The sequence below is a fragment of the Micromesistius poutassou genome (genome assembly GCF_964030765.1).
Source record: "Micromesistius poutassou genome assembly, chromosome: 18".
NCBI lineage: Eukaryota > Metazoa > Chordata > Actinopteri > Gadiformes > Gadidae > Micromesistius > Micromesistius poutassou.
In genome coordinates, this window is record NC_140288.1 from 13,543,025 (window position 1) to 13,567,748 (window position 24,724).

General features: G+C 46.5%; 2 protein-coding genes across 3 annotated transcripts in view; one reads left to right on the plus strand and one right to left on the minus strand.

Annotated features, from left to right (window-relative positions):
• LOC311363030 (CD9 antigen-like) overlaps positions 1-12,684 on the plus strand; it is a 13,857-nt gene extending 1,173 nt beyond the window's left edge. Inside the window, exons 1-8 of one of the 2 annotated variants that reach the window (XM_084482952.1) lie at positions 1,141-1,297; positions 6,350-6,452; positions 9,629-9,726; positions 9,881-9,955; positions 10,087-10,188; positions 10,935-11,024; positions 11,329-11,412; positions 11,902-12,684. In XM_084482952.1, the coding sequence (XP_084339078.1) occupies positions 1,241-1,297; positions 6,350-6,452; positions 9,629-9,726; positions 9,881-9,955; positions 10,087-10,188; positions 10,935-11,024; positions 11,329-11,412; positions 11,902-11,967 (675 nt within the window). In that variant the 5' untranslated portion in view covers positions 1,141-1,240 and the 3' untranslated portion in view covers positions 11,968-12,684. Of the gene's footprint in view, positions 1-1,140; positions 1,298-6,349; positions 6,453-9,628; positions 9,727-9,880; positions 9,956-10,086; positions 10,189-10,934; positions 11,025-11,328; positions 11,413-11,901 lie in introns of those variants that run through there. The other variant, XM_084482951.1, reaches the window with a different exon arrangement.
• A 349-nt stretch (positions 12,685-13,033) lies between these two features.
• gnsa (glucosamine (N-acetyl)-6-sulfatase a) lies at positions 13,034-24,689 on the minus strand. Its single transcript, XM_084483400.1, has 14 exons — positions 24,397-24,689; positions 23,729-23,788; positions 22,883-23,089; positions 22,052-22,117; positions 21,817-21,915; positions 21,434-21,601; positions 20,357-20,439; positions 19,945-20,063; positions 19,611-19,714; positions 19,272-19,373; positions 18,429-18,539; positions 17,815-17,925; positions 17,208-17,368; positions 13,034-15,013 (listed from the first exon to the last, which is right to left on the minus strand). The coding sequence occupies exons 1-14, from the start codon at positions 24,553-24,555 to the stop codon at positions 14,938-14,940; spliced, it is 1,626 nt and encodes a 541-aa protein (XP_084339526.1). The 5' UTR covers positions 24,556-24,689; the 3' UTR covers positions 13,034-14,937.
• Between the last annotated feature and the right edge of the window lie 35 nt (positions 24,690-24,724).

Below are 24,724 nucleotides of genomic sequence, written 5' to 3' on the forward strand. Positions count from 1 at the left end.
GATTAATGGTCTTTAGTGAAACCCCTGTAAAGAAAATACCCTATTTTCTGATTATTTTAGGTCTAAGGGACTAATGTGGACAACAACTTTTGAAATTGGACCAGTATCGAGCTAGAAATTATTCAGAATTTATTAATTTAAAGACACCAATAGGGCTTGACCATCAGAATGCATCATGTTGTTGGCGTGTGTGTGTGTGTGTGTGTGTGTGTGTGTGTGTGTGTGTGTGTGTGTGTGTGTGTGTGTGTGTGTGTGTGTGTGTGTGTGTGTGTGTGTGTGTGTGTGTGTGTTGTTGTTTTTTTTAGCGTCTGTGGCACCTGAGCTAAATCATCAGTTTGAATTGAACCCTTCATTTGTAGGAACACCAAAGAAAGTTTTACTAGCAGGCAGCTAGGATGATATAGCCATTTTGTAATGCAATGATGTCTGTGGCTAACTAGTCTATATGCCATAGGTTATTATTTATCATGTAGCCTAATAATGGCTTAGTATTCATTTTATATTAGGTTGCTTTAAATCAGCAGCCTGCTGTTGCAATATTAGCCTATCGTACACTTTATTTATCCTTTACTTTAATAACTAAGGCCTCATCATTTGAAAGTGTAGCTGATTTAAGAGTTAGGAATGGGGGGGGGGGGGGGGTTCATCTTGTGTGTTTAAACGTTTGTGCTCACCTTAGAAAAAAAGAAATTTATTTAGCTGTGGCTGTGACATATTGCCGCATGGCATTTAGTTACGTTATTAAACTATTTTTTACTCCTTTTTTTTTTTCCCCCAAATTTCCCATGGGCCCCCCCTCTGCCTTGGCCGCCCCCCCCCCAAAGCCTGTCCCACTTCCACCCGCAGTCCGTCGGCCCTGGGTTCACCCGATCAATGAGTGTGAAACCAAGCCAATTCTCCATCACTGCTCTCTGTGCCCTAGGCCCACGCACGAAAGCCCTCCCCGGAAGTGACTTTTACCTGCCCTCAACACGTCCAACCCACCCTAGCCCCGCCATTAGCCCCGCCCCTCGGCCGTGCGTCATAGGTGAACAATTGCATTCACAGGTGAGCCACGTTAAGGTGTGGCCCGTTTCACAGCCCTAAAAGAAGACCCTTTCCGTGGCCCTCCTTCTTTCTGCCTCCCCCCACTAAAGAAGCGGGATTACTCTCTGAAAATAGCACGTTCTATATCGCTTTGAGGGCATTTTTTGTGTTGTACTTCTTGTTTTTTTTTCCACCGATTGTTTCGACCGACACCATGGGGGGAATGCAGTGCATCAAGTACTTGATGTTTGTCTTCAATTTTCTCTTCTGGGTAAGGTCCGCTTTGTCCTGATTATAATGTGGGTAAGGTCCACAATGTCCTGAGTATAATGTGCTAGTTTTAGCCTAGACACCAGCATGGTGAATGCGTGACTGCGTAAATGTCAACATTATTTTGAGTTAAAACATTCAGTGCTGGTGGACGATGCTTTTCTGGAGAGTTGTGTTTAATGTTGTTGTTCACACTGTTGGATTTGCATTAATTGCGAATATTCACCTTATTTATTGTAACTTGCTTCATTCTGCATATTATATGTTGATGGTATCCGTAAACTAGTTTTTATTAGGTGTATGTATGTTGAACAAAGAGCTGCCCGTCCTCCTGGTCAACACCGAGGATCCATGGTTACACTCTGTAATTATGAGGACGGACTCTTGTTTTATTAATCTGTATAAACACGACTTATCATACTTCCCACCACCGAACATTAAATGAGAAAAAAAAGAGCGGTTTCGTGTACTTTGGCCAAGATGTTCTCTATCAGGGACCACCTGAGAAGTACAACTCGCCGTAAAGCAAACCAAAGACAATAGCCCAGCACGATTAGTCTATCTGATGGGAATGTCATCCCGGGGTAGTTTAAGTTAGTCCGCCTAGCATGAGTTCAATCAGAGCTGCATGCAGTGTCTGTCTAGGGCACCAGGCCTAGAGCTCAAGCGTTGGTTGCATCTTGTAGCCTACATTAAACCAAGCAGAACCCATTTAAATTAAATATTAACTCGTTAACCACAATTGGCTAATCTGTTCCCCTCCACTAGCGGGGACCGTGGAGGCAGATTGGACTGTTTCAACATCGGATGGATTCAGTGGTCATGGAAAGATGAGGTTTAGGGAAGGAAGGAAGGAAACGAGCCCCCATGTGTCCCTGGCCTAGTTGAACAACGTTTGTTAGATGTTTTACAGAAATTATCTTTAACTTTGCTAGTTTATGTGACTTAATACCGCACTGACTTCATACACACTGATTGTGTTTGAATATGTGTAAGATTCTGGGGGGGGGGGGGGGGCATTGTAATGAATGCAAAGACACGCCCTGACAAACAGGTTGATCCCGAGGAGGTTGGTTGCTACAACAACGAACAACACTTCTGGAAGTTGACACACTCTGCCCCTACCCCCACATCCATACTGAAACCACCACCCCCCCAGCTCGGCACAAACTCAGCTCTGCAGAACCTGCATTTCCCTTTTTTATCAGTCACGTGAATCAAACGCTTCTCGTTGTCTTTAGTGGTGGATTGCCTGTCAGTTGGGAGTCATTATTGTCAGGTGTGCAGTGTGAGGCCGAGGGGAGAGTTACCTGTGACACCACACACCGGTACAACTCATTAAGGGCCTGCCATCGCAATGCTCGGAGCGAGTGTGGTTTCATTTACCTGGTATTATTCACTCAGAGAGGACGGCTCTCTGTAAATGTAGAATGCAAATCCACAGGGGCTTCAACGGCTCAACCAGTTACCTTCAATGAAAAAGAAATCCAAGTGAGTGAACCCGTTGGCCGGGAAGTGTTTCATCAGCTGAATGTGCTTTAGTATATTTGGCATTCTGTATGTGCAGTAGAATAAGTCAATGTACGTTCAATTAAATTCTCATGGCAAGGGTCATCTACGTGCTAGGAATTAAGTTTAACAAAGCAACGATAAGGCCTTAAGTAATTAACTCTGTAAAAATGTTTAGCTAAGTGGGAGGAAAAAAAAACTTTGAGATTTTAGTGCTTGTGAGGTGAATTTACATATCATTGAATTGGCAGGCTAGGTTGTTCCATGTGAAATGGTGAGGTTTTGAAATCTCTCGCCCAGTAGATGAGGAGTAGGGTCATGCCCCTTCTCGGAACAATCCAAAGTGAAAGAATTCTCCCTCCATGTTTGTTAAATGGGTAACCACTCATGATCAAACATGGAGGCAGTGTTCAAGATGGTATGCAGCCATAGCTCCACCTCCACGACTGATCCATGACCCTGATCCGTGATGCTGATCCATCGCTGCTGGGGAAGTGGTCAAGTGGTTCCCCAATGTGTCTCTGGCTCCAGGAAAAGTTGCATTGGTAGACAGTTGAGTCTCGGATCGTTTCTTGACTGTTAACCAACTTCTCCTTCTCCGGCGTCTGTTAATTTGCAACACATGAATTTGTAAGATTCTAGGAAGTGAAAGAGGTACTAAACACTTGACTATTAGTTTGATTGAGTGCATGAAAGAGCTGTATATGCTTTACCTACTCTTTTACGTTGTTTGTATGGTCTGCGTTCACCCACAGCTTGCATTTATCTACCCCTCAGTGACATGGCAAGAATGTACATGTCCTATAGGTAAGGTTCACATCTTTATAGACTCTCTATACACACCCAGCGGTATGTTTGGCTGTAGTGTGTTCAGATGACACGACAAACAATTTTATAACCCATAAATAAATGGTTGACATGACAGCAAACCACTGTTGACATGCTTTTATAACGGAATAATCTACATTTATAGAACCTTATGAGATAACTCTGTGTTCATGTGGGTCAACTGGCTCTCTGTAAATGGGCCTTCACGCTATGAGACGGTGGGTATTGTAGCAAAATTCTGATGAGCCAATAATTCTATGGGCATACCTTTTTTTTACAATTATTTTTTTATTTTATTTTCCAACACACTTGTCGGCAGCTAATTTCCTGACCACAAAGACGGAGGAGGCAAACAACTTGTGTTAACAGCTGCAGCTGGTGCATAGTCTCCATATCAAACGTGTTCAGCTCTAGGGACAAGGTTCATCTTTGGTGTGATGGTCCAATTACTTACAAATTAGTTTGTCCATGGATCAAGGATTGATTTCCTGACGACTTTTCAATTTCCTGACGCTATAGCAATTAGGAAAGGGTGCTTGGGTTTATTTACAGGCTAGACAATCTTATCTCAACAACAGGTGGCCATAAACCTGTCCTTTCTGTAGTTTCGGAAGCTTTGTAGTGGGTGGAAGGCTCAAGGCTGTTAGTGAGTGTCAGGGTTCCCTGTAAACACTTCACAGGGGACCCTGATTTGAGATCTACAGGTGTTTTTTAAAAGTTGAACACCTTTTCTGTTAAGAGGCCTAATTCTGTATCCCGGTGTTCTGCTGTAGTACCCCTGTGGTTCCAGCTGATGTTGACGCGACATGGGTAGGCTTTGAGTAATGTTTTAATTTGCATTACACATGTTTTTCTTTTGGGCCTGGTTTGAGGTGCTGACGCCATGTCTCCTCCTCTGTGGTGACTGTAGCCACCAGGCTAGGCTCTTTCAGCTCGGCCGTGTGTAGCGTCCACACGGTAGCCACGGGGATATCGAAAAGCAAAGGATAAAAACGCAACACATTGACCACATGGGGAATTCCTCACACCACTGGGGCTTCCAAAGGCCAATTCTACGGTATGTCTTTACTTAGCCCAGGCATGTGTGCAATGTGGGACACACCGCCAAGAAGGCTATTCTCTTTCTCCACGGCCCACACTTGGTGTGTGTTTTTTGTGGTTTGATACGGGCCAACACAACTCTCTCACTCGTTTGAGAATGCCAGCAACAAGCCAGGGCATGACCGGCCAGCACAGACGGTAGCTCACACGTACGCATGATCCCCTTTTGCGCAACAAACCGCCAAACGTAATCTGGTGTCATGCTGTGTGACACGCCGGCTGGAAGGAATCACTTGCGCTGAAGGAATCATTGAGTCGGCGGTCAGGGGAGCTTTAGTCATCTCATGCTTGTGTCAACTGTTTTGCGAAACAAGCAAGTTCACCGAGGTCGCGACGTCTGTGTTGTCGGAGCTACGTTGTCTTAGCGGCGGGCTGACATTTGCTGTAAGTGGTTTGCTTTTAGTAATCCTACATTACCAGGAGACGTGCCCCAACTAAAGCAGTAGTAAATGTACTGAGCTGACTTCAGGCTGAGAACCCCCCACCCCCACCCCCTGAGATCTCGATTATTCAAACGATAATTTTCATGAAGTTTGAAAACATGATGCATTTATTCAGAATTTCCCTCCAAAAAAACACTTTGTAAATGAGAAACTTTAAAAACCCTTAAAAAAAAAAATACACAAAATGGTCAAATAGAAAATGATGTCCAGATATTTATCCAGCTCTTCTGCAATTTCTATAAAGAAAGGAAGAAGAAAAAAAAAAAAACCTTCAACTCGATTATATTATTTTGGCGATCGTTTCACGCTGAAATTGAAATCGCAATCAAAATTTGCTTAATTGCCCTACAAGAAAATACAGGCTTCTTGTCTCTATGAACCGACATCAGCCATTGACCACCTTTTCAGAGAGCTTATCGTGTGTGTGTGTGTGTGTGTGTGTGTGTGTGTGTGTGTGTGTGTGTGTGTGTGTGTGTGTGTGTGTGTGTGTGTGTGTGTGTGTGTGTGTGTGTGTGTGTGTGTGTGTGTGTGTGTGTGTGTGTGTGTGTGTGTGTGTGTGTGTGTGTGTGTGATTAGGCAGCCATTTATTTTGGTGTGTGTCTTTTGAGTTTGCTTTGCTTTTGTCCTCTTGAGTTTGCTTGTGAATATGACCCAATAAACACGTCTGCTTTGATTGTGTCCGCGGTCCTGACTCAAGGAGTCGGTCCACGGAGAGGTGTCGCCTGTCAGTGGCTTATTATGCAGGCTGTGTGAGGAGGCTTTTGTATGGGGGGGGGGGGGGGGGAGAGAAACTGACTGCAGGCTGCAACCACTTGAAGAGCACGTTACCCCCTTTTTTATCTCAAGAATGTTTCATGGAGTTGGTGTGTGGCGTTTAAGAGGCCTCACCTGGCAGAGTCTGACCGGACACTGGCAGCTGCACACCTGACGCAAAACCAGCCAATCCCGACTCACAAACGTGTTTAAAACCTGGTTTTTGTTGTGTCAGAATATTGCATATTTATTTATTTAAAATCGTGTGTGTGTGTGTGTGTGTGTGTGTGTGTGTGTGTGTGTGTGTGTGTGTGTGTGTGTGTGTGTGTGTGTGTGTGTGTGTGTGTGTGTGTGTGTGTGTGTGTGTGTGTGTGTGTGTGTGTGTGTGTGTGTGTGTGTGTGTGTGTGTGGCGTTGCAGCTGGCCGGGACCGGCGTGCTGGCCGTGGGGCTGTGGCTGCGCTTCGACACCCGGACGGCGGCGCTGTTTGAGGGGCCCGAGGCCCCTACCGTCTTCTTCACCGGTGAGCCAATCGGAACGCGCCGTCGCCACGTTACTCTGCACAACGCACGATTCCACTGCTGCGTTGCGCTCGGAGCTCAAAAAAGTGAAATGCCAGCCAATAGGTTGGGTTTCTTTCTTCTTCTTTTTTTTTAAGTTTGAGTATTTGCGCTGGTAGAAATGCAGGGTTGCATAATGCAAGAGCTGCCTGGTCGGGTTTTCCACTCTGGTAGATTTACTGTTATCTTGAACCGTGGTTGCACTGCTGACCTTTTATTGTCATAACAATGTTACCGTCACTTTTCCAGAACTAGCAGACTCCTATCACCCACCTCGCCGATCTTTGTTTCCACCAACCCACCCAGCTCTCGTACATGATTACCCTACAGAAAGGGGTGGATTTCCAACCCAACACGAGCCATTTACCTCCCCCGTGATGCACTCCATGCCTGCTAGTGGTGGATGGCGTGAAGCCACTGCATGGCTCACTGTGGGGAAACCATAACATTTTAGATGTAGATCTACAGCAGCAATTGCAAAGCCGAGAGTGTGCTTCCTGGAATATGTACCGTGGTTATTTAAAGATTTTTCTTTTTTAGGGGAAGGGACTCCCAGGAACAGCGCTGGTTTCTTTCTTGTGTTTTTTTTTCTATTTACCTCTGTTGCCACAGAAACGGGCCACTCCTTATCTGCCTTTTGTCTGTTGGTAGTGGGCCGGGCATACAGAGCCCGTCACGCAGGAGAAATGTGATGCTGACCAGGCCCCAGGCACCGACACTCAACAACCCACGGCGTTTGTCATTCCGGAGGAACCAAACGCCACAGCACAGTTTCTCATCAAATGCTTCCTTGTTTCTTCCTTTTGTGCTGAACTTTGCACGTCGAGGGACCTCGCCTTGCACCGGTCTGGGTCGACCTGAATCATTACGTTAACCGGCGTTTTGACACCGGTGCCATCTCGGTGTGTGTGCTCTTGAATGAATAATCCACATAGTGGACCAGTGTCTTGACTAACAAGCAGCTGTTGACCAACTTGTATATCTCTGGCCTTGGCCTGCCTACTCAAACAGATAACACACCGGTCAACTGTTGCCTCCCCAGATAGGGAGGAATCAACCACAGGCTACAGTTAACTCGTGGCCACCTTGTGTCTGCAGAGAACCCTGTTTAAACCCCGGGCTGACGGCCGGCGTGGCCTCCCTGGACGGCCGTCTTAACCCCCCCCCCCCCCCCCATTTTAGGCCGCAAGAACAAAGCCACCCCAGGCTCGGGTTGCACAGTATTCACCGTGCAACCAACTCTCGGTATTCAAGAGTTTCATGTGGGACGACAGTTTGCTGCTCGGAAACCCCAAACATTTACACCCGTGGCCAGATGATGTGGCCTCGGAATAAACAATGGCTTTGCTGCTGACGGGCCCCAGCAGCAAAGGAATGTTTGTTTACGTCTCTCGGAGTAGCCTCCTCCAGAGCGCTGCGCGGTGTGTGTGTGTCTGCAGTGCTAATTGGAGCGCTGTGCTGTTGAAAGAAGGGCTTGTTGGAGTCTTTAAAAGGGTTTCCTCAGAGCGACCGTGTCGGGACGGCTGTGGAGGCATCGACCCGTGGCCCTCAAGCGTGCACGTGTGCGTGTGTGTGCGTGTGTGTGTTGAAATCCAGCTGAATCTGTCATCTTGAGTGTGTGTGTGTGTGTGTGTGCGCGCACATGAGGGCAAGGCGGCATAATGGTGGCACTGTGCTGAAGGCAGGGGTAGATGAGGCCAAATCGGGTCCACAGTGATGCCTGTCCGTCCGTCCGTCCGCACGCGCACGCGATAGACGCACGCACGCAAATAAACACAGGCCTCTCTCTTTGTTTGTGAACAGGGATGCTTTTGTTTTTTTTTCACCCTTTTGTTTTGCCTCCATCTCAAGAACTGTCACAGTGAGAATGATTCCTCCCTCTTCTTTCTGCCGCGATCTGTCGGTTTTTTCCGTCCGACTGCAAAGTGGGCTGATGTGTTGTCGAGAATTGATGTAGAAATGACAAACATCTTGGCGCCTGTGTACGCGTGCTCAAGCTAATTTATATCCCCCCCCCCCCCCTCCCAATTCTCTGCATCTCTCATTGTGTCTAATTTATATGTGCAAATGAGTCATAATGTTTATGACTCACAGCTGCCATGTACAGACGATGAGGCCCCATTTCAACACTAAGGAGACTTCAGAGAGGGCTTTTTTTAATTACCGTTTACACCACCATTCGCTGTTTTGAAATCAACATCTCACGCCACTGTCCGCCACGCACATTCTGAGCCTGGTTGCCTGAGTGTCGTAGCCGGCCTCACTACCACATCTTGTGGTATGATGGCTGGTGTTGGAACGGTTTGGTAGCACTTGACAATAAGGGCACTTTAATTAACACCCGTAAATGCAGTGATAAGCATTATTACAGAGCATTAGCGGAAGTTAAATATACATATATATTATTATATATACAATATACATAATTAAATGATGTATAAATGAAATACCGTTGCTAACATAAACGCCATTAGTAAATGACTAGACTATTAACGAAGATAATCTTTGTAAATGCATCTTACTGCAGAATTAATGTGAATAAAGCCTTAAAGGAGACCTCTGGATATTTTTAAACCCCTTATCATTTTCCTGAGGGTCAACCAATGTTGAGGGAAGTGAAAAACCTGACGATAGCAGAACGGATGCACAGCCACTGTCTAGTGGCTGGGAGCGCGTCCGTTCTGCTATCGGCAAGTTAGGGCTTACTGGATATGTCAACGGGGTAATCTGCGGTGAGTGTTTATAGAGAAGGTTATACTGTTTTTTTCCCACACTATTTTTGAGTTAAACGAACACGGTGGTGTCTCGTAAGGAACCAACTCGTGTTACATAGGGCTTGGAATGATTTTCTGAATGTGTTAGAGGCCCCAAAAGCTAGAGATGGAGAGCTTGCCCCCACAGGTTAGCGTTATAGCTATTCCGTAGTGCCAGCAGCCAGTGCAGATCTCTGGCTTGGTCGAATCAATTTTTGTTGGTTTTTAAAAAAAATTGACATCCCTCAACGTGTGACCCTCAGGAAAACTATAATGGGTTTAAAAAAAAATCGCCAGAGTTCTCCTTTAAGTATTACCAGTGGTTTTGTGCGACGCCTGACTGTGTGACCGTGCCGTTGTGTGCGTCTGTGTTTTGCGCGCGCTAGGCGTGTACATCCTGATTGCGGCGGGAGCACTGATGATGGTGGTGGGCTTCCTGGGATGCTGCGGTGCCATCAAGGAGTCTCCCTGCATGCTAGGATTGGTGAGGACTCCTTTTGACACCCGTCAACCCGACCATTGCACCACAATCAGTCACCACAATCCGCAGTCACACACATTTTAAAATAGTTACATTTTTGACGTTGTTGGGTGTGACCACAGGAGACTTGACGTGCGGTGTTGTGCTGTTTTTCTAGTTCTTCTTCTTCCTGCTCGTCATCTTCGCGATTGAGGTGGCTGCCGGCATCTGGGGCCTGTCCAACAAAGACCGGGTACGGAGGACTCGCAAAGTCGTACACGCGAGCGGCGCGCACACGTCTTCTTCTTCTGATTCTGGCATGCGAGCGTTTTTTTCCGTCTGTGAATCTCTCCGCTGAGCTCTGGCCGTGGTCCCTCTGTTCAGGTGGTGGAGGACGTGACGGAGTTCTACAAGCAGACCTACGCCAACTACAAGGACACCCGCCAGGAGGCGCTGAAGGAGACTCTGCGGCTCATCCACTTCGGGGTGAGACGAGCGACGAGTGCGGGACGAGAACCGCGTCCGTGGATCCGCCGCGGTCCAGTCTCCCCCCCCCCTCCCCCCCCCCTCACGCCGGAGGGTGACGAGATTTTAAACGCACCGACGATAACGAGGGAGTCCTCGTGCGCTTGAGTTGAGAGTCGGCCATAAGGGCTCTTATCTCTTGGCTGCGTCCCCATATCTCCTCCCTGGAATTCCCTTATTCGAACTGTGACCTGGTAGAGAATTTGTAAACAAGTCTAAAATCGGAGGCTGTATTTTCCGGACCACCCACTCTCTATAGCCACCAATAGCTCGCTATGTTAAAGCCCAAGGTCACTGTTGAACAGAGGAGATCTGTATTGCCACTGTGTTAAGTCTAGTGCCACCAGTAGGCCACTGTGTTAAACGCAAGTCTAGTGCCACCAGTAGGCCACTGTGTTAAACGCAAGTCTATTGCCACCAGTAGGTCACTGTGTTAAACGTATGTCCAGTGCCACCAGTAGGTCACTGTGTTAAACGTATGTCCAGTGCCACCAGTAGGTCACTGTGTTAAACGTAAGTCTAGTGCCACCAGTAGGTCACTGTGTTAAACGTATGTCCAGTGCCACCAGTAGGTCACTGTGTTAAACGTATGTCCAGTGCCACCAGTAGGTCACTGTGTTAAACGTATGTCCAGTGCCACCAGTAGGTCGCAGTGTTCAACGTGTGAAGGCTAGTGGAGCTGACGTTGCGTGGCGTTTGTTTCCCAGCTGGACTGCTGCGGCCCCACGGGGACCGTGATCGACGCGGCCAAGGACATCTGCCCCAAGAAGGAAGGCCTGGAGGTCCTCATCACCACGGTAACTCATGTCACCCAGCCCTGTCAATGGGACGCATACGAAAAGCTACTTTCTTTAATGTTTTGACACCTATCCTGTTTTGACACCTAAAAAGAAAAGAAAATCTTCAATCAAATATAAATGAATCTCAATTTTTTTGAGTCCCCTTACAAGCTTAGTTAGTATCTGATCACAGCCGGACCAGAAGTCGCAAACTGATGGGGACAAAGTAGCATGGTGGTTGCCTCTTTGTGTGACATGTGACAGTATGGTAGAGGATGAGGGATCTGGTCAGCTGACCCGCTGCCGTTCTTTGTGCTCCCAGAGCTGCCCCGCTGCCATCGACGAGGTGTTCAACGGCCGGCTGCACATCATCGGAGGGGTGGGCATCGGCATCGGAGTCATCATGGTGAGTGTGTGTGTGTGTGTGTGTGTGTCTGTGTGTGTCTCCCCAGAGGGGTGTACAAAGTGTACACACCCCCTTCATGGCTCCTCCCACGGGCTGACGGATTAAAAACCCAACGAAGAAAGGGTTTGCAGCACATCTTTGTGAAAGTGCAGATTGCTGTAATTGAGAAATTGACATGCTCTCAGGAATTTGAGGAGCGACATTAGGCTTTTTACACAGGTGTAATGTAGATTGTAATGCGGTGGGTGGGCACGCACAGTGCTCGTACCATATGGTGCGTATGGACCGGTCGTCGAGTAGACAGACAGAAAGACAGACGGACAGAAGCCCCCCCCACACCTTTTCTGTCTGTCTACCTAAAGGCACACTGGGATGCATGTTTTTTTTGTGGTTTAGTTCCACAGCAGAAAGTCCCCCTCATGAGTCAAGCTGCCTTGTTTACGTGATTTATTTACTCCCTCTGTTTCCGTTCTCCACCCCCCTTTGCAGATCTTTGGCATGATCTTCAGCATGCTGCTCTGCTGCGCCATCAAGAAGTCCCGGGACTTTGTCTAAACTCGACTGCATTTCCTTTAACTTATGTTTATACCCCCCCCTCCTCCCCCTCCCTCCCTCCCCCCACAACCACCTCGTCACTGCTTTAGATTTCCCTGTTTTTATACTTTCCTCCTTTTTTTTTGTTTTTTTTAGCAGTAATCCAATAGCCAATAGCCGTTAGCCGTTAGTGGCCCCGCCCCCTGCTGGATGGACCCAGGGGTCCCGTGAGAGCAGGGGGTCCGTGCCACTCTCGGCCCTGTAGATGTTCACTTTCGCAGGGCTCGTTGTTCACATCGCCGTCCTTTTTTTAATACGTTGCATGTTTTCTTATTACAATAACCCAAAAGGGGAATCTCGAGCGTTTCCGTTAAATATCCCTGTCTATTTGTTGTTTTATTGTAATCTTTGTATATTGAGTATGTAGACTACTAGGCCAAGAGTACTTATTTTTGTGGTTTGTAGGACGATCATTTTGGTATACACCAGTCAAACAAGGATATTTGGCACATGACGTAAGTTATAACTGCATGTTGGTCAACCGCAAGGAACGACCCCACATAATGGGGTGTTTAACATCAAGTTCTCGTTCTCTAAATAACCTGAGCATTCTAGTTTTTCAGCTGGTTTTGACTTTGTGTTCATTTGAAAAACGATGATTTCTTCTAATGCAAATTCTTTTGACAGGTAAAGATTGTATCATTTGTGATGGCAAATAAACTAATCAGGTAGACCTTTGTGGACTTTCTTCTGCATGATTGAACAATGTTCTTACACAGATGACAGGATCAGTCATTTTCTGTGTGATATGAAAATATAAAATACATCTTTAAATACAAATCTTGATAAACCTACTGCCATGAGAAAAGTGCACAGATTGATTTAAAGTTATTAGATGCAATTTGTGTAAGACTATCCAGATGTTTAAACAAAACAATCAGTCCCATGTGTTAACTTTAATTTGTTTAATTTGTACGTTAGTCCGATTACATCCAATGCAAATAATTTTTGTAATGAGTAGCAAAACTAATCAGGTAGACCTTGTTGGATCATTTTTATCCAATCTTGCACAGATCACATGACATCATTTTCTGGGTGATATGAAAATATCTTTTATTTCAACAAGCCACAAAATACATATTTAAACATCTTTGAAAAAAAAAAAAGTGCCACAACAAGTGCATACATTAATTAGGAAGTTATGTTAAGTCTGAATTCAGTACAGCTGTCTCCTACAAATTATAATCCAGATAGGCTAACATTACTCAATCTTGCAAAGACATGATCATCTGCAACATGAACAGAAAGAAAGATTAAAATAATTTCAACAGTGGCAGTCTCACAAACTGCAGATTAAAAAAAAAAACTCTTTGGCTACACAGACAAGCCAGGATCCATAAATTGGCGTCAGTCAACAAAAGTCTGCAAGATAAGGACAATGTAATTTAAATGTACTTTAGAACAAATTGTATTGTTTAGTGACCGAAAGACATGTACAACCTACGTCTTGTGTTCACACGATACAAGAGATCATTGTTCAGTGATATCGTTACCATCTTGTCATGTGACGAGTAGGGCACGAAAATGGTGCCCTCTTGAAGTTCATTGAGCGGCTCGTTCCTCACGTTCACATTTGAAAACACCTCTAATGGGATTTTGACACTAAACCTGGAGGCAAGGAACATTGATTTGGTTGCTGTGTTGGCGTTGCATTGATTTATAGTTTCACAGTTATATGTTCCCTTGGACTACAATATTGTAACACTAAAGTAATTTTCCTCATTGAAATAATGATGTAGTTGGAGGCTATCACCAAATGATCACAGTTGCATAATTAATTGTGAATTGCAAATAAAAGACAACAAGCATCAAGCAGTGTCCTAAAATTTGCTCCAATATTCAATATGTGCACAAGTTCCCCGCTCTAGTGAGTAGACCAATGAAATGTCCTAAACGTCTAATGGTACATTTATTTTAATTTAGGTTAAAAATCATTCTCACATATCAAACAGAAGCATTTGTGTCTACAGTGGGTGGCTGAATCTTCACGGTGGGGGTTCACAAAAAGGTTTGACGATTAAACTAAAACTGAGTGAATCATGTAAACCAACAATCGGCCGACGCGGTTGACACACCAGACATTGTGACACAAGTCTTGCTTTTGATCACTCCAGGGTCAAAAGGGGCGGCTGCCCTCTGACCTTTAGGGTCAGCGGCCTTGGTCCAGTCACTTCGTGGCTCGTGTGGAAGGCAACAGGGGTCAGGGGTCACCCAACGGAGACATGCCGAGGAGCAGTGTGGGAGATTTTTTTAAAAATCAAAAAAAAATATATAGACTTTCTGCAATTACAATTCAAAAACAAATATGGATTCCCTGTTTAACTTGTTTTAAAAATCATAATAACCACATTGTCTAGGAATTGACTGATGGGGGTCATGTGTTTGTCTTAGCTTAAGCAGAGTTGACTTCCGGTTTATCCCAGGGTGTTCAGACAGCAGGAAACGCCTTAAGGAGGAGTGTGTGTGTGTAGGATCGATACGGTGACGAGGAGCAGGAAGGGCGACCAAAGGGAAGCTCTTGGTAGGAGAACTGGGGGTTTGGACCCCCTTTTAGGTCTCCAAGTGTGCACTCTGCCTCGATCGGGGCTCTTAGGGAAACTCTGTACCACAGCCGGTCCGTGTAAGAGAAAGGGCGCCCCCCCACACCGGGAGTGGCAGTGTCGGGTATTGCAACCACTCAGAAAAAGGCCTCCGATTTTCAGATACTCTTACCCTGTGAATTAAACAGGACTTCCACCCTTCATTCCATCATCAGACTTTGGGAGACTCCCAGAGATAAGGCATCAACATCGAGAAAGGCTGGACAGAATCAACCACGACAAAACGACGCACGCACGCACACACACACACACACACAAACACACACACAAAAGAACAGCCCTTCTTCGGTTCACTTCATGGTCCTCTCTGCAGGCCGCCGCCTGCTGCTCCTCACTTGCTCCCGCGCCGCAGGAGGCTCAGCCGGGTCCGGTGGCTGCCGAACATCTGCCGGGGGTCGAAGCGGTACCTGACAGAGAGACATGGAGACATGGAGAGAGAGTGAGAGAGAGAGAGACATGGAGAGAGAGACATGGAGAGAGAGAGACATGGAGAGAGAGAGACGGAGAGAGAGAGACATAGAGAGAGAGACATAGAGAGAGAGACATAGAGAGAGAGAGAGAGAGAGAGAGAGAGAGAGAGAGAGAGAGAGAGAGAGAGAGAGAGAGAGAGAGAGAGAGAGAGAGGAGAAAGAATAAATACATGGAGAAACATACACACACATGGTCATAGTCTGACGTCACCGTACACAAGTAACCGAAATGAGCTTCAATAATAAATAATAGGGATGTGAATAACTCAAAATTTTCATGGTCGAATCATCGGTGGGTGGTATGAACGAATAATCGATTATTCGATGTGTGCCGACGTTCACAGTGCGCGGAGAAAGGCTGCTCCGCCTCCGATGCGAAAATCTGAGTGTAAGTCACAATTAAGAAATAACAACGGTGGGCCGGTTCGTAATTCATTTATATAGTTTGTAAATTTTAATGTAATAGTGTAATAATTATCAACCTTAATTTTGGGGGGGCCCCCCCCAGGTAGGCCTACTTGGGGCCCTACGCGCTCTGCGTACTCTGTGTATGGGGAGCGGCGGCCCTGGGCCTACCTAAAAGACAGGCGCTGGTGCAAACAGATAAATAGCCTTTAGGCCACACGCAGGAACGAAAATGATCGCCCTTTATAATAAAGGAGGATAACAATGAAATTACTTAGTAGCCGAACAACATTTTGACAAAGCAGGTGCGGGCTTGTGGAACGGAAAATTAAGATAGCCTTTCTTACCTTTGGACAGGCATATAAAATTGCTCCTAGCTATCAACAGATCAAGAGAGCCAAAAGGCAGTCTCATCAAACCGAGTTTTTATTAAGGAACAATAGCATGTCAACATGTGCTGGGAGGAGACGAGTGCGGAGCCTATTGACCCAAACACCTGCAGCGGAAAAAACCCGCTCAGCAGGGACAGACGTGGCGGGGATAGAGAGGTAAGCCTTCGCCACGTGCATGTTCATTCCAAGTTCGCATCCGTAGCCAATTGAGGCCAAGTGAAACGGCATGTTTGAATTAAGGGTATCGTCTCGGCTGTTCTTTATTTTGGGCCGTGGTTACAGCAGGCAAGGTCAGCTCGACTCGCTTCCAATAACTTAAAAAAAACCATTTTATTTATTTTACAATTAAAAAATGAACAAAACTGTCTTCTAAATTAAGTAAATGATACTGGGAAACGAATAAACCATTATAAGCAACGGGTGAACTTAATAAGCGATCGAAATACTTTTTGCAACCACCGCCTCTTTCCCTTGACGTTTAGTTTTCACCTTAAATATGCGACAGGTGTAATTAAGGCAACCTGGTCTCACATGAATACGTGAAAAGAGTCTGTCTACGTCCCGTTTACAAAAAATAATGCCCATAAAAGGTTTGAATATTAAGGGCTGCCTAATATTCTTTCGAATATTATAAAAAATTGTAATATTCGAATAACGAAGTTCGGAGTCAAAGCCCTAGTCCATACACAGGTAAACAGTGACGGCGTTTGTTATCTCGTTCCACCTTTTTTTGTCGTAAGCTTTGGAAAATGCCTGCGGAAGCGATGTCTGAGATGCAGAGACAGCTTCACGCTACCAGCGTCTGTCTCGTACCACGGTGTGGAATGAGAGCTTGCGAAGGGACGCAGGCGCGCTTGCTGCGCGGCTGCGTCCTTGCGCAATAGCAGACTGCCTGTACCGTTTCTATACCGTTTATACCGTACACCCCTAGTGTATTGTGTATATTGTTTATCTGTACATGATTAATAATAATAATGATAAAAACTAATAGTGCTACAGAACCAACATTAGTTCCGTCCGTTAATTCTTGTTTATTTGAATGGGAAAAAATGTTAACGGTCCAAATGTTAAAAATCTATTTAACCCTCGGGAACGAATAATTGAATAATCGAATATTCTGACCCATCCCTAATAAATAATAATCTCATTTTGTGAAAAGAAAAAGAAAGTCAGGGAAGAAAGAGGGCACACGAGACGGGACATCGAGTCCTTCCTCAACGCGGCCCACGGTCTGTAACATTCCTCGGAGAGACCCGACCAAACGACCGTAAGGCTCCTCAAGGAACCAAACGGGACCACAGGACGCGCCCCGGGGGGGGGCCTCCGCAACGCACCTGGAGTCGTACACACCGGGGGTCCGGCAGGAGGGGCCGGCGCAGGACTGCAGCATCATCAGCCGATGGTTCATCTTCTCCAGCACCTCCTGGTCGATGGTCTTGGCGATGTTGGCCAGCTGGAAGGGGTCGGCGGTCACGTTGTACACCTCCACGAAGACCTGGGCCAGAGGGTCAGAGGGTCAGAGGGTCAGAGGCGGAGGTTGAAAGGCGACAATGTCATACCAGCAGGTGGGGGCGGGATTAGCCGTTACACGCCGTTTTGAAAAATCGAAATAGATGTGTGACGGACAGATGAGCGACGTTCGCTACGGTCCACTGTGATAGGCCGGTGGACTGATCTATCACAGCAACACGTCTAGGTGGACACGCCCACCTGTGGTGTCTGACTCAGAAGAGGCTGATTTTCAAAACCGGGGTGGTCGAATATGTCCCCTTTAAGAACATACGCAAAAAAAAAAACGAACAGAAGCAGTGTTTAAAGGGGCCATGATGTTACTACCAGGAGTGTGGTGGATGCATCATTATAAGCCACTGCCCACTGTTTGCCATGTGTGACATCACACCCGACGAGGGGTCGCCCCGGTGTGCGTGACGGGTGTCGTACCTCGTTATCGTCAAACTCGCAGTACTGGAGGTTGGACGAGGGGGCGACGCTGCGCACGCAGGCGTAGGTGTTGTTGAAGGCGTCCTCACACACGCAGTCGGGGAAGCACTCCTGGAGGAAAACGGTTAAGAGACAGGAGAGAGGAGCGGGACGATGAGCGGACGTCTTCTAAAAGGCACCGTTGGGTCTCAACGTTAAAACCACCGGACCTCGTGAGTGTTCTGCCATCTGAAGGTCTACAAAGAAAACGCCGTGGATTTCATGACTTAGTCTCCTTTTCACGGGCATAGCTTATTTTGCGTTTGAGGTTCTTCAAACGTGTCATTTTTAAAATGATTCTTAATATACAAATGTCTTATTTTTAGCACTGACCGATCCTCCTGTACCAACTGTTCGGATGCAAGTGCAGCCGCAGTCAATCTAGAACGTGCTCAGTAAAGAAAACTAAATGGGAACTTATTGGCAGATATCCCTTAATACAGAGTTTACGCCAACAGCTTCTCAAAAATAGTCATTCCAATTCTCTCCCCCCTCAAGAAGACGCCACCCCTCCCCTCTCTGTCATCCCCTCCGTCATTCCCCTCCGTCCACCCCACCGCTTGTGCTTTCCGTACCGAGACCCCGGGTCCGAGCAGGGGGCAGGAGGGGTCCGAGATGTTGCGACCCTCCCCCTCGTACTCCACCAGCACATCTGTCCTCCAGCTGCTGCCGTTGACGCGGCCCTCCTGGTGGGGACGAACACACACACACACAGTGAGACACCCCGCCCCGACGGACCTCCTCACCAGGCGACCCGGTCACCGTCACTAGGGGTGTAAATCTGAGCCGTCATGACGATTCGATATGATATCGATTACGTAAGCCAACGATTCGATTATTTCCGGTACTTCAGAATTCCCCACGATACGATTCGATACAATTGAATATGTTTTATATTATTTTTTAGTGCTTACTGTGCAGGTCTATTATGGCAATTAGTCTATTCACTGTAAAAAAAAAAAATTTAAATTAAAAATGTATGTATTTTTTAATAATCGATACTCTTGCAGACGAATCGATGGATCGAATCGTCAGCTGTAAAATCGATTAATCGATACAAATTGATTAATATTTACACCCCTAACCGTCACGCCGTCTCACAGGAAACGGGCGCTTTGGTTTAAAGTTACGGATTCATACAATGTCGGGACCAAAGGGAACAATCCCCTGTGCGAAATCGACCCAGGCCTTTCACCCGCACCACCCTTATCTAAATCAATTAAATCTCCAAATATGAATAAATAATAAATAAATAAATAAATCTGTGGCGAAAACGGCAAAAAAACAAAAACAGAAACGTGAACCAACAACACTACGCGCGTGTTTTTCGTTTGTTCGACGTACGTGGGGTCATTTTACGTTCGTGGGACAAACCAAAGGAAACCACTCGGGTAGTGGACTGGCGGTGGCCGGCTTACCAACACGGGCAGGAAGGACATGCCGTCCATCTGGGTCTTGTTGACGTCGTGGCCGGCGATGTCCAACATGGTGGGCCCCAGGTCCACATTGGCCACCAGCAGCTGGAGGACACAACAACAACAACAACAACAACACAATCAGACCATCGTTAAAACTACAAACCAAAACAATACGGTAAGATAAAACGAAAATGTGATCATGGATTGCACCGGTGACTGAGGAGAGGCTTTGTGTGTGTGTGTGTGTGTGTGTGTGTGTGTGTGTGTGTGTGTGTGTGTGTGTGTGTGTGTGTGTGTGTGTGTGTGTGTGTGTGTGTGTGTGTGTGTGTGTGTGTGTACCTTGCTGGTTTGGTTGGGCTTGATGTTGGGCCCTCTGACCATGAGAGGCACCCTGATGTCAAACTCATACAGCTGCCTCTTGTCCAGAGGTAGAGAGAACTGGCCTGGGGGAGAGAAAGAGAGAGAAGGACATTTTCAGCTACATTTGAACCACCAATACAATGAACCAGAGTACCATGAACTACAAGACATAAAAGGAGATTCCCGAGTTGACAGTAGATAGTAACAGTAGATCATATCTAAACACTTCCATTTCAGGGCCAGGTTTTTTTTTTTTTTTTTTCATTACTCTTTTCATTATCTTGAGAGAGTGAGAGAGTGTGAGCGTGCATACCAGTGTGGTAGCCGTTGTCAGAGGTGAAGAAGACGTATGTGTTGTCAAGGTCCTTGCTGGCTTCTAGGGCCAGCACCAGGCGCTCCACCAGGTCGTCCACCGAGAGCAGAGTGCGCCACCTGCAGGCCGGAGGGACACGGTGCAATCACCATAGAAAAAAAAATACAACAGCAATTTAGGCGGGTTCAGAATTTGGTCAGCCCTTATCACAGAATGGATGATGGATTAAAAACAGTGACAAAAACAGAGACAATGGAAGAAAATGAAATGAAGAAGAAAGGAAGGAACAAAGCAATGGGTGATTAAGAAACAGCACAATACACGGAAATGGCGGCGGATGTGATGAATATGTGTGTGGGAGTGGGATGTGTGTGAGATGTAGGGGTGGTGTTAGGTTAGGGGCAAGTCATACCGGCTTCTGAAGGCGTTGTCCAGGAACTGGATGGAGGCGTTGCTCATGGGGGTCTTGGCCTGTCTGATCAGCCAGTGTTTATCCTGCAGGAGGACATACATTAACAATATGGATCATCCAAATACTCCAGCTATATCCATAAGCGTCTGAAGCTGTGGCCGATCTCATTTTAGATATCACACTCATAGCTAAATGTTGAAGGGGTTTGACTGTTGGAAGAAGAGGAAGATACACTATTTAAATCCAAGTAATTTATTCCCTGCATTTGACCCCTCCTTGCTAGCTAGGAGCCGTCTGCTACACATTGTAACACTGGGAACCGAGTCTAGTTTTGAGTGCTCTAGCCTTGGTTACGTGCTTGGAAGCACGTAGAACCCTTAAGAGTGTCAACCATTGTTTATGTGTGCTTGGAAGCACGTAACCACTGGAAGCACGTAACCACGTAACCTTAGAAGTATGATATCGTTGACTTCTCTAGAAGTCAAAGTGAAACCCCCTTCTTGTATCCGGAATCAGACCGGTTTCAGAAGTGAAAGGAGATGTAATAGAGATGGGTAAAATACTTCAAACACAACATATCGATTTACGATGTTTGTTGGTATCCCTGTTATTTGCGGTAGGAACATCACGCACGCACACGTAAACAATGGTTGACACTCTTAAGGGCTCACGTTCACGCAACGCAAGGACCACGCAGATGCTTCGCAGACGTAGTCGTGAACGTCGACGGATGGTTACGATTTTTGGGAGGCGCACGTCCGGCCCTTGCGGTGGACGCAAGGAGGGTCCGCAAGGACGTAGGGTCCGACAGCCCCTTTGCGTTGCGTGAACGTGGGACCATAAATAGCCTTTTAGAGGAAATGAGCGGGCAGGGTTATATAATATACATTTTTTTTAAAAGGGGCTTTTGTTTTGTCTTTTGTCGCCTCTCAGTTCCTTGTCAACCACAGACTTTGTTTGTCTCAGTTCCGCAGCAAAGTAATAACAAACGAACAACAACGTGTTACACCACATAGAGGTTTCACTTTCAGGGGAGCAGGCCAGAGGTGACCGCGTCCCTCGCATCCAGGCACCCACCTTCCCGTGCACGTTGAAGTTGGGGTCCCTGGGGGCCTGGGTGTCCTTGTACTTGTCCTGGTACTGGGGGGCCGGCGTCCAGGGGGAGTGGGGGGCCGGCGTGGACACCATCATGAAGAAGGGCAGGTACTTGGACTTGTAGCGCAGGAAGTCCAGCGACACGTTGGCCTGGGAGAGGGAGGGGGGGGGGGGGGGGGGAAGTGGAAGAGAGAAGCGGGTTTTGTGGGAGAGAGTTGAAAAACCCATGTGTGGGAAAGGGTGTTTTTGGATCACGACGACGTCACATACGTTGCTGATAACAACCGCCATATAGTAGTGGATGTCTGAATGGCCCCCGAGACTGAAGAGGCAGTTATGACGGTTGAGTAATGAGTATAACTTACCAGAACATCCGTCAGGTAGTCCTTGCTGTACTCCGCTCCGTGAACCTCGGGCTTCCCGTTCACAGACAGCGTGTAGTTGTAGTACTTGGAGTTCCGCTCCTGGCCAAACGTCAAACCATTGAACGTCATGTTATGTTAAAAGGGAGACGCGTAGGACTATCAACAACAGGGTTCGTATAAACAAACTTTTAAAGAACACATCAATGCGGGCTGGTGCCGGTGGTCCAAGTCTTACCAGTCCAATCCATTGGCTCCATCCCAGCGGGACATGGCCAAGTCCACCAGCCTTTGCGTCGCCGTACTGCACACGCACACGCACACACACACACACACACACACACACACACACACACACACACACACACACACACACACACTTTGAATCTCTTATTTCAACTATGTTTCATGATTTGACAAGATACTTGGATATAATAGTTATAAGGAACTTGGGAACATCACACACACACACACACACACATCCAATGAACACTGTTGGCCAATCAGAAAACTAGTTCCCAATGTCAGTCATGTGTCCATCACAAGGGCCTGACACTGTTTTCAGGAAGTGACACGGTTCATGGGGTCATATAGTAAGTCCACCTTGTGACAAATAAGTACCTAATGACTAAATTCTAAAATAGTTCCAAAAAGGACACAAATATCAATCAGACCGGTTGAAAGATGCTGAATGATGGGCTTCCTGAAATCAAGTTATTTAACGTATATAGGCACATAAGCATCTCTCTCTCTCCCATTCTACACCAATTCTACACCATCAATTACATGCTCTCTCTCTCTCATAATTCTGTCTTTTCACACCATTTCCTCCTGTCCTCTTCCTCTTTCTCATTTATGTATTTTAACCCCCCCCCCCCCTAACTCCTGCAGATGAATGAAGTAACAATAGAAAGTCTAGCGTTTAATCTGGTCAGCTGAGAATCATGTACTACCTCATTTGCATGCAGGCACAATTTAGAGTACATGCTCCGTTCGTGAGAGTGTCATCAAACTCGGATAACAAGGCTTCCATCCACTTTCTCCCTCTCCCTCCCTCCCACCCTCCTACCTGGTTGAGGTACTTCCCGGCGAAGAAGGTCTGGTATCCCCCCAGGTTGCGCAGCAGGGCTGGGAAGGTCTGGGGCTCCTGGCTCTTCTGCCAGGCCGTGCTGCTGCAGTTGCCCTCCAGCGTGTTGTTGACGACGTGGTGGTTGTGGGGGTACTTCCCCGTCAGTATGCTGGCCCGGCTTGGGCAGCACAGTGGGCTGGCAACAAACTGGTGGTGGTGGTGGTGGTGGTGTTATTGGTGGTGGCCGTGAAGATGTGGGGAGAATGAATGCAAATAAAGGGTAGAAAGAGAAAAGGACGGTCGATCAAATAGAAACACTAACATTGGAAAAGGATGTTGAAGTGCAAGAGCAGGGGTCGCCAGTTCAACCCATGACCCACAATGACGTTCCCAGTTTTTTTTTTTAAGGAAACCTTTGCCTGGTGGTCATTTACACAGTTTGGAACACGTAAACGGAAATGTGATTCATCTTATATGCAGAGCTCAGGCGTGACTAGATGTTTCCCTATCACATTCTTGAACTGCCTCAAATGAATCCACCAAGCGCAAACAACTTCTCAGGGGAGCATCCGTTCATAACATTCTGTTTGTAATGACTAGGCTGGACAGTTCCTTTTCTCAACGCTGAAACATGCACTTGAGCCCAAAAGCATGCCTGGACTCGACTCTGGGTTGTGTCTTTATCAGCACAGATTTCACAATATACATTGTTGTCTTACTGTCTGACTAGGGGTCATGACTGTGGAAACCAGTGGACCTTTATTAAAGTAATAGGAACACAGTTGGGAAGGTACATACTATGGAGATTATGGGAAAATGAAGTGGTGTAAAGTGATGGTTACTTACAGCATTCGTGAACGAGATCCCTGCATCTCCAATTAACTTTTTAGTCTTGGCTAGTGGACTCTGAAAGAGAGACAGTTTCAGCATTACTTTCTGTATATAATTTACTGTATAAGGATAAGCTCTACTGCCTAATAAATTACATTTCAAAACACATGATGACGTTTATATTCTATCTTCTTGATATGGTTTTCTTGTCCAAGACCCTTTTTTAAAAACATAATTCAACAGCAGTGATACTAAACTTAGATATCCGCTATCAAGTGGATAAAAAGTAGAAAACAGGAAGAGAAGCTCTAAAGACCAAAGTCTGAATATGTCACCAACACCAAGGACGAAAACCCCCCTGATCAGAAGATTAGTAGAAGAATTAACACATATTTGTGCTGGTCGTATGGTTGCCAAATTCCCAACACCTGACTCACTAAAGTGTCCAGCAAGGGAAGAGGCTGAATCAGCGCACACACACACACACACACACACACACACACACACACACACACACACACACACACATCCATAATGATAACATGTGACTACAGAGCCAGTGTTAAGGATGCCTGACTTATTCTGTCCTGCTGTCCGTATGCTGATGTCCGTATTCTGCATGGATGCTCATAATGGACAAACAAGACATCCATTGCAGAAAACGTCCACGGCGGTCCACTCACCAGACCCCCTATAGCGATGTCCAGGTCGTCGGTGAGAATCAAAACGATGTTCGGTTTTCGGTTCGGCTTGGCAGTGACACCCCCTCGCAGACCGCACAACAAAGTGACGCAGATTAGACAGGTTCGAAAGGTCGCCAGACAATGTCCGGCAGAGGCCATTATCCCTTCCAAATGTAAAGTCGCGCAGCCGCCCCCCACTTGTCCAAACAGCTCAGCTCGATAGAAAAACGAGGAGTTCTTCTTATAAAGTATTCCAGACACGACACTGGCGACTCACGACCCGCTGCTTCCGGGTCCTCTACTAGTCATGTGATCCTGAGCTACGGAA

Excerpts from the sequence above, each read along its gene's own strand:
- gnsa (XM_084483400.1), bottom strand. The coding sequence starts at position 24,555 with ATGGCCTCTGCCGGACATTGTCTGGCGACCTTTCGAACCTGTCTAATC. Across the intron at positions 21,916-22,051 it reads GGAGCCAATGGATTGGACTG|GAGCGGAACTCCAAGTACTA; the intron begins GTAAGACTTGGA and ends ACGTTTGGCCAG. Across the intron at positions 20,440-21,433 it reads ACTTCAACGTGCACGGGAAG|GATAAACACTGGCTGATCAG; the intron begins GTGGGTGCCTGG and ends GTCCTCCTGCAG.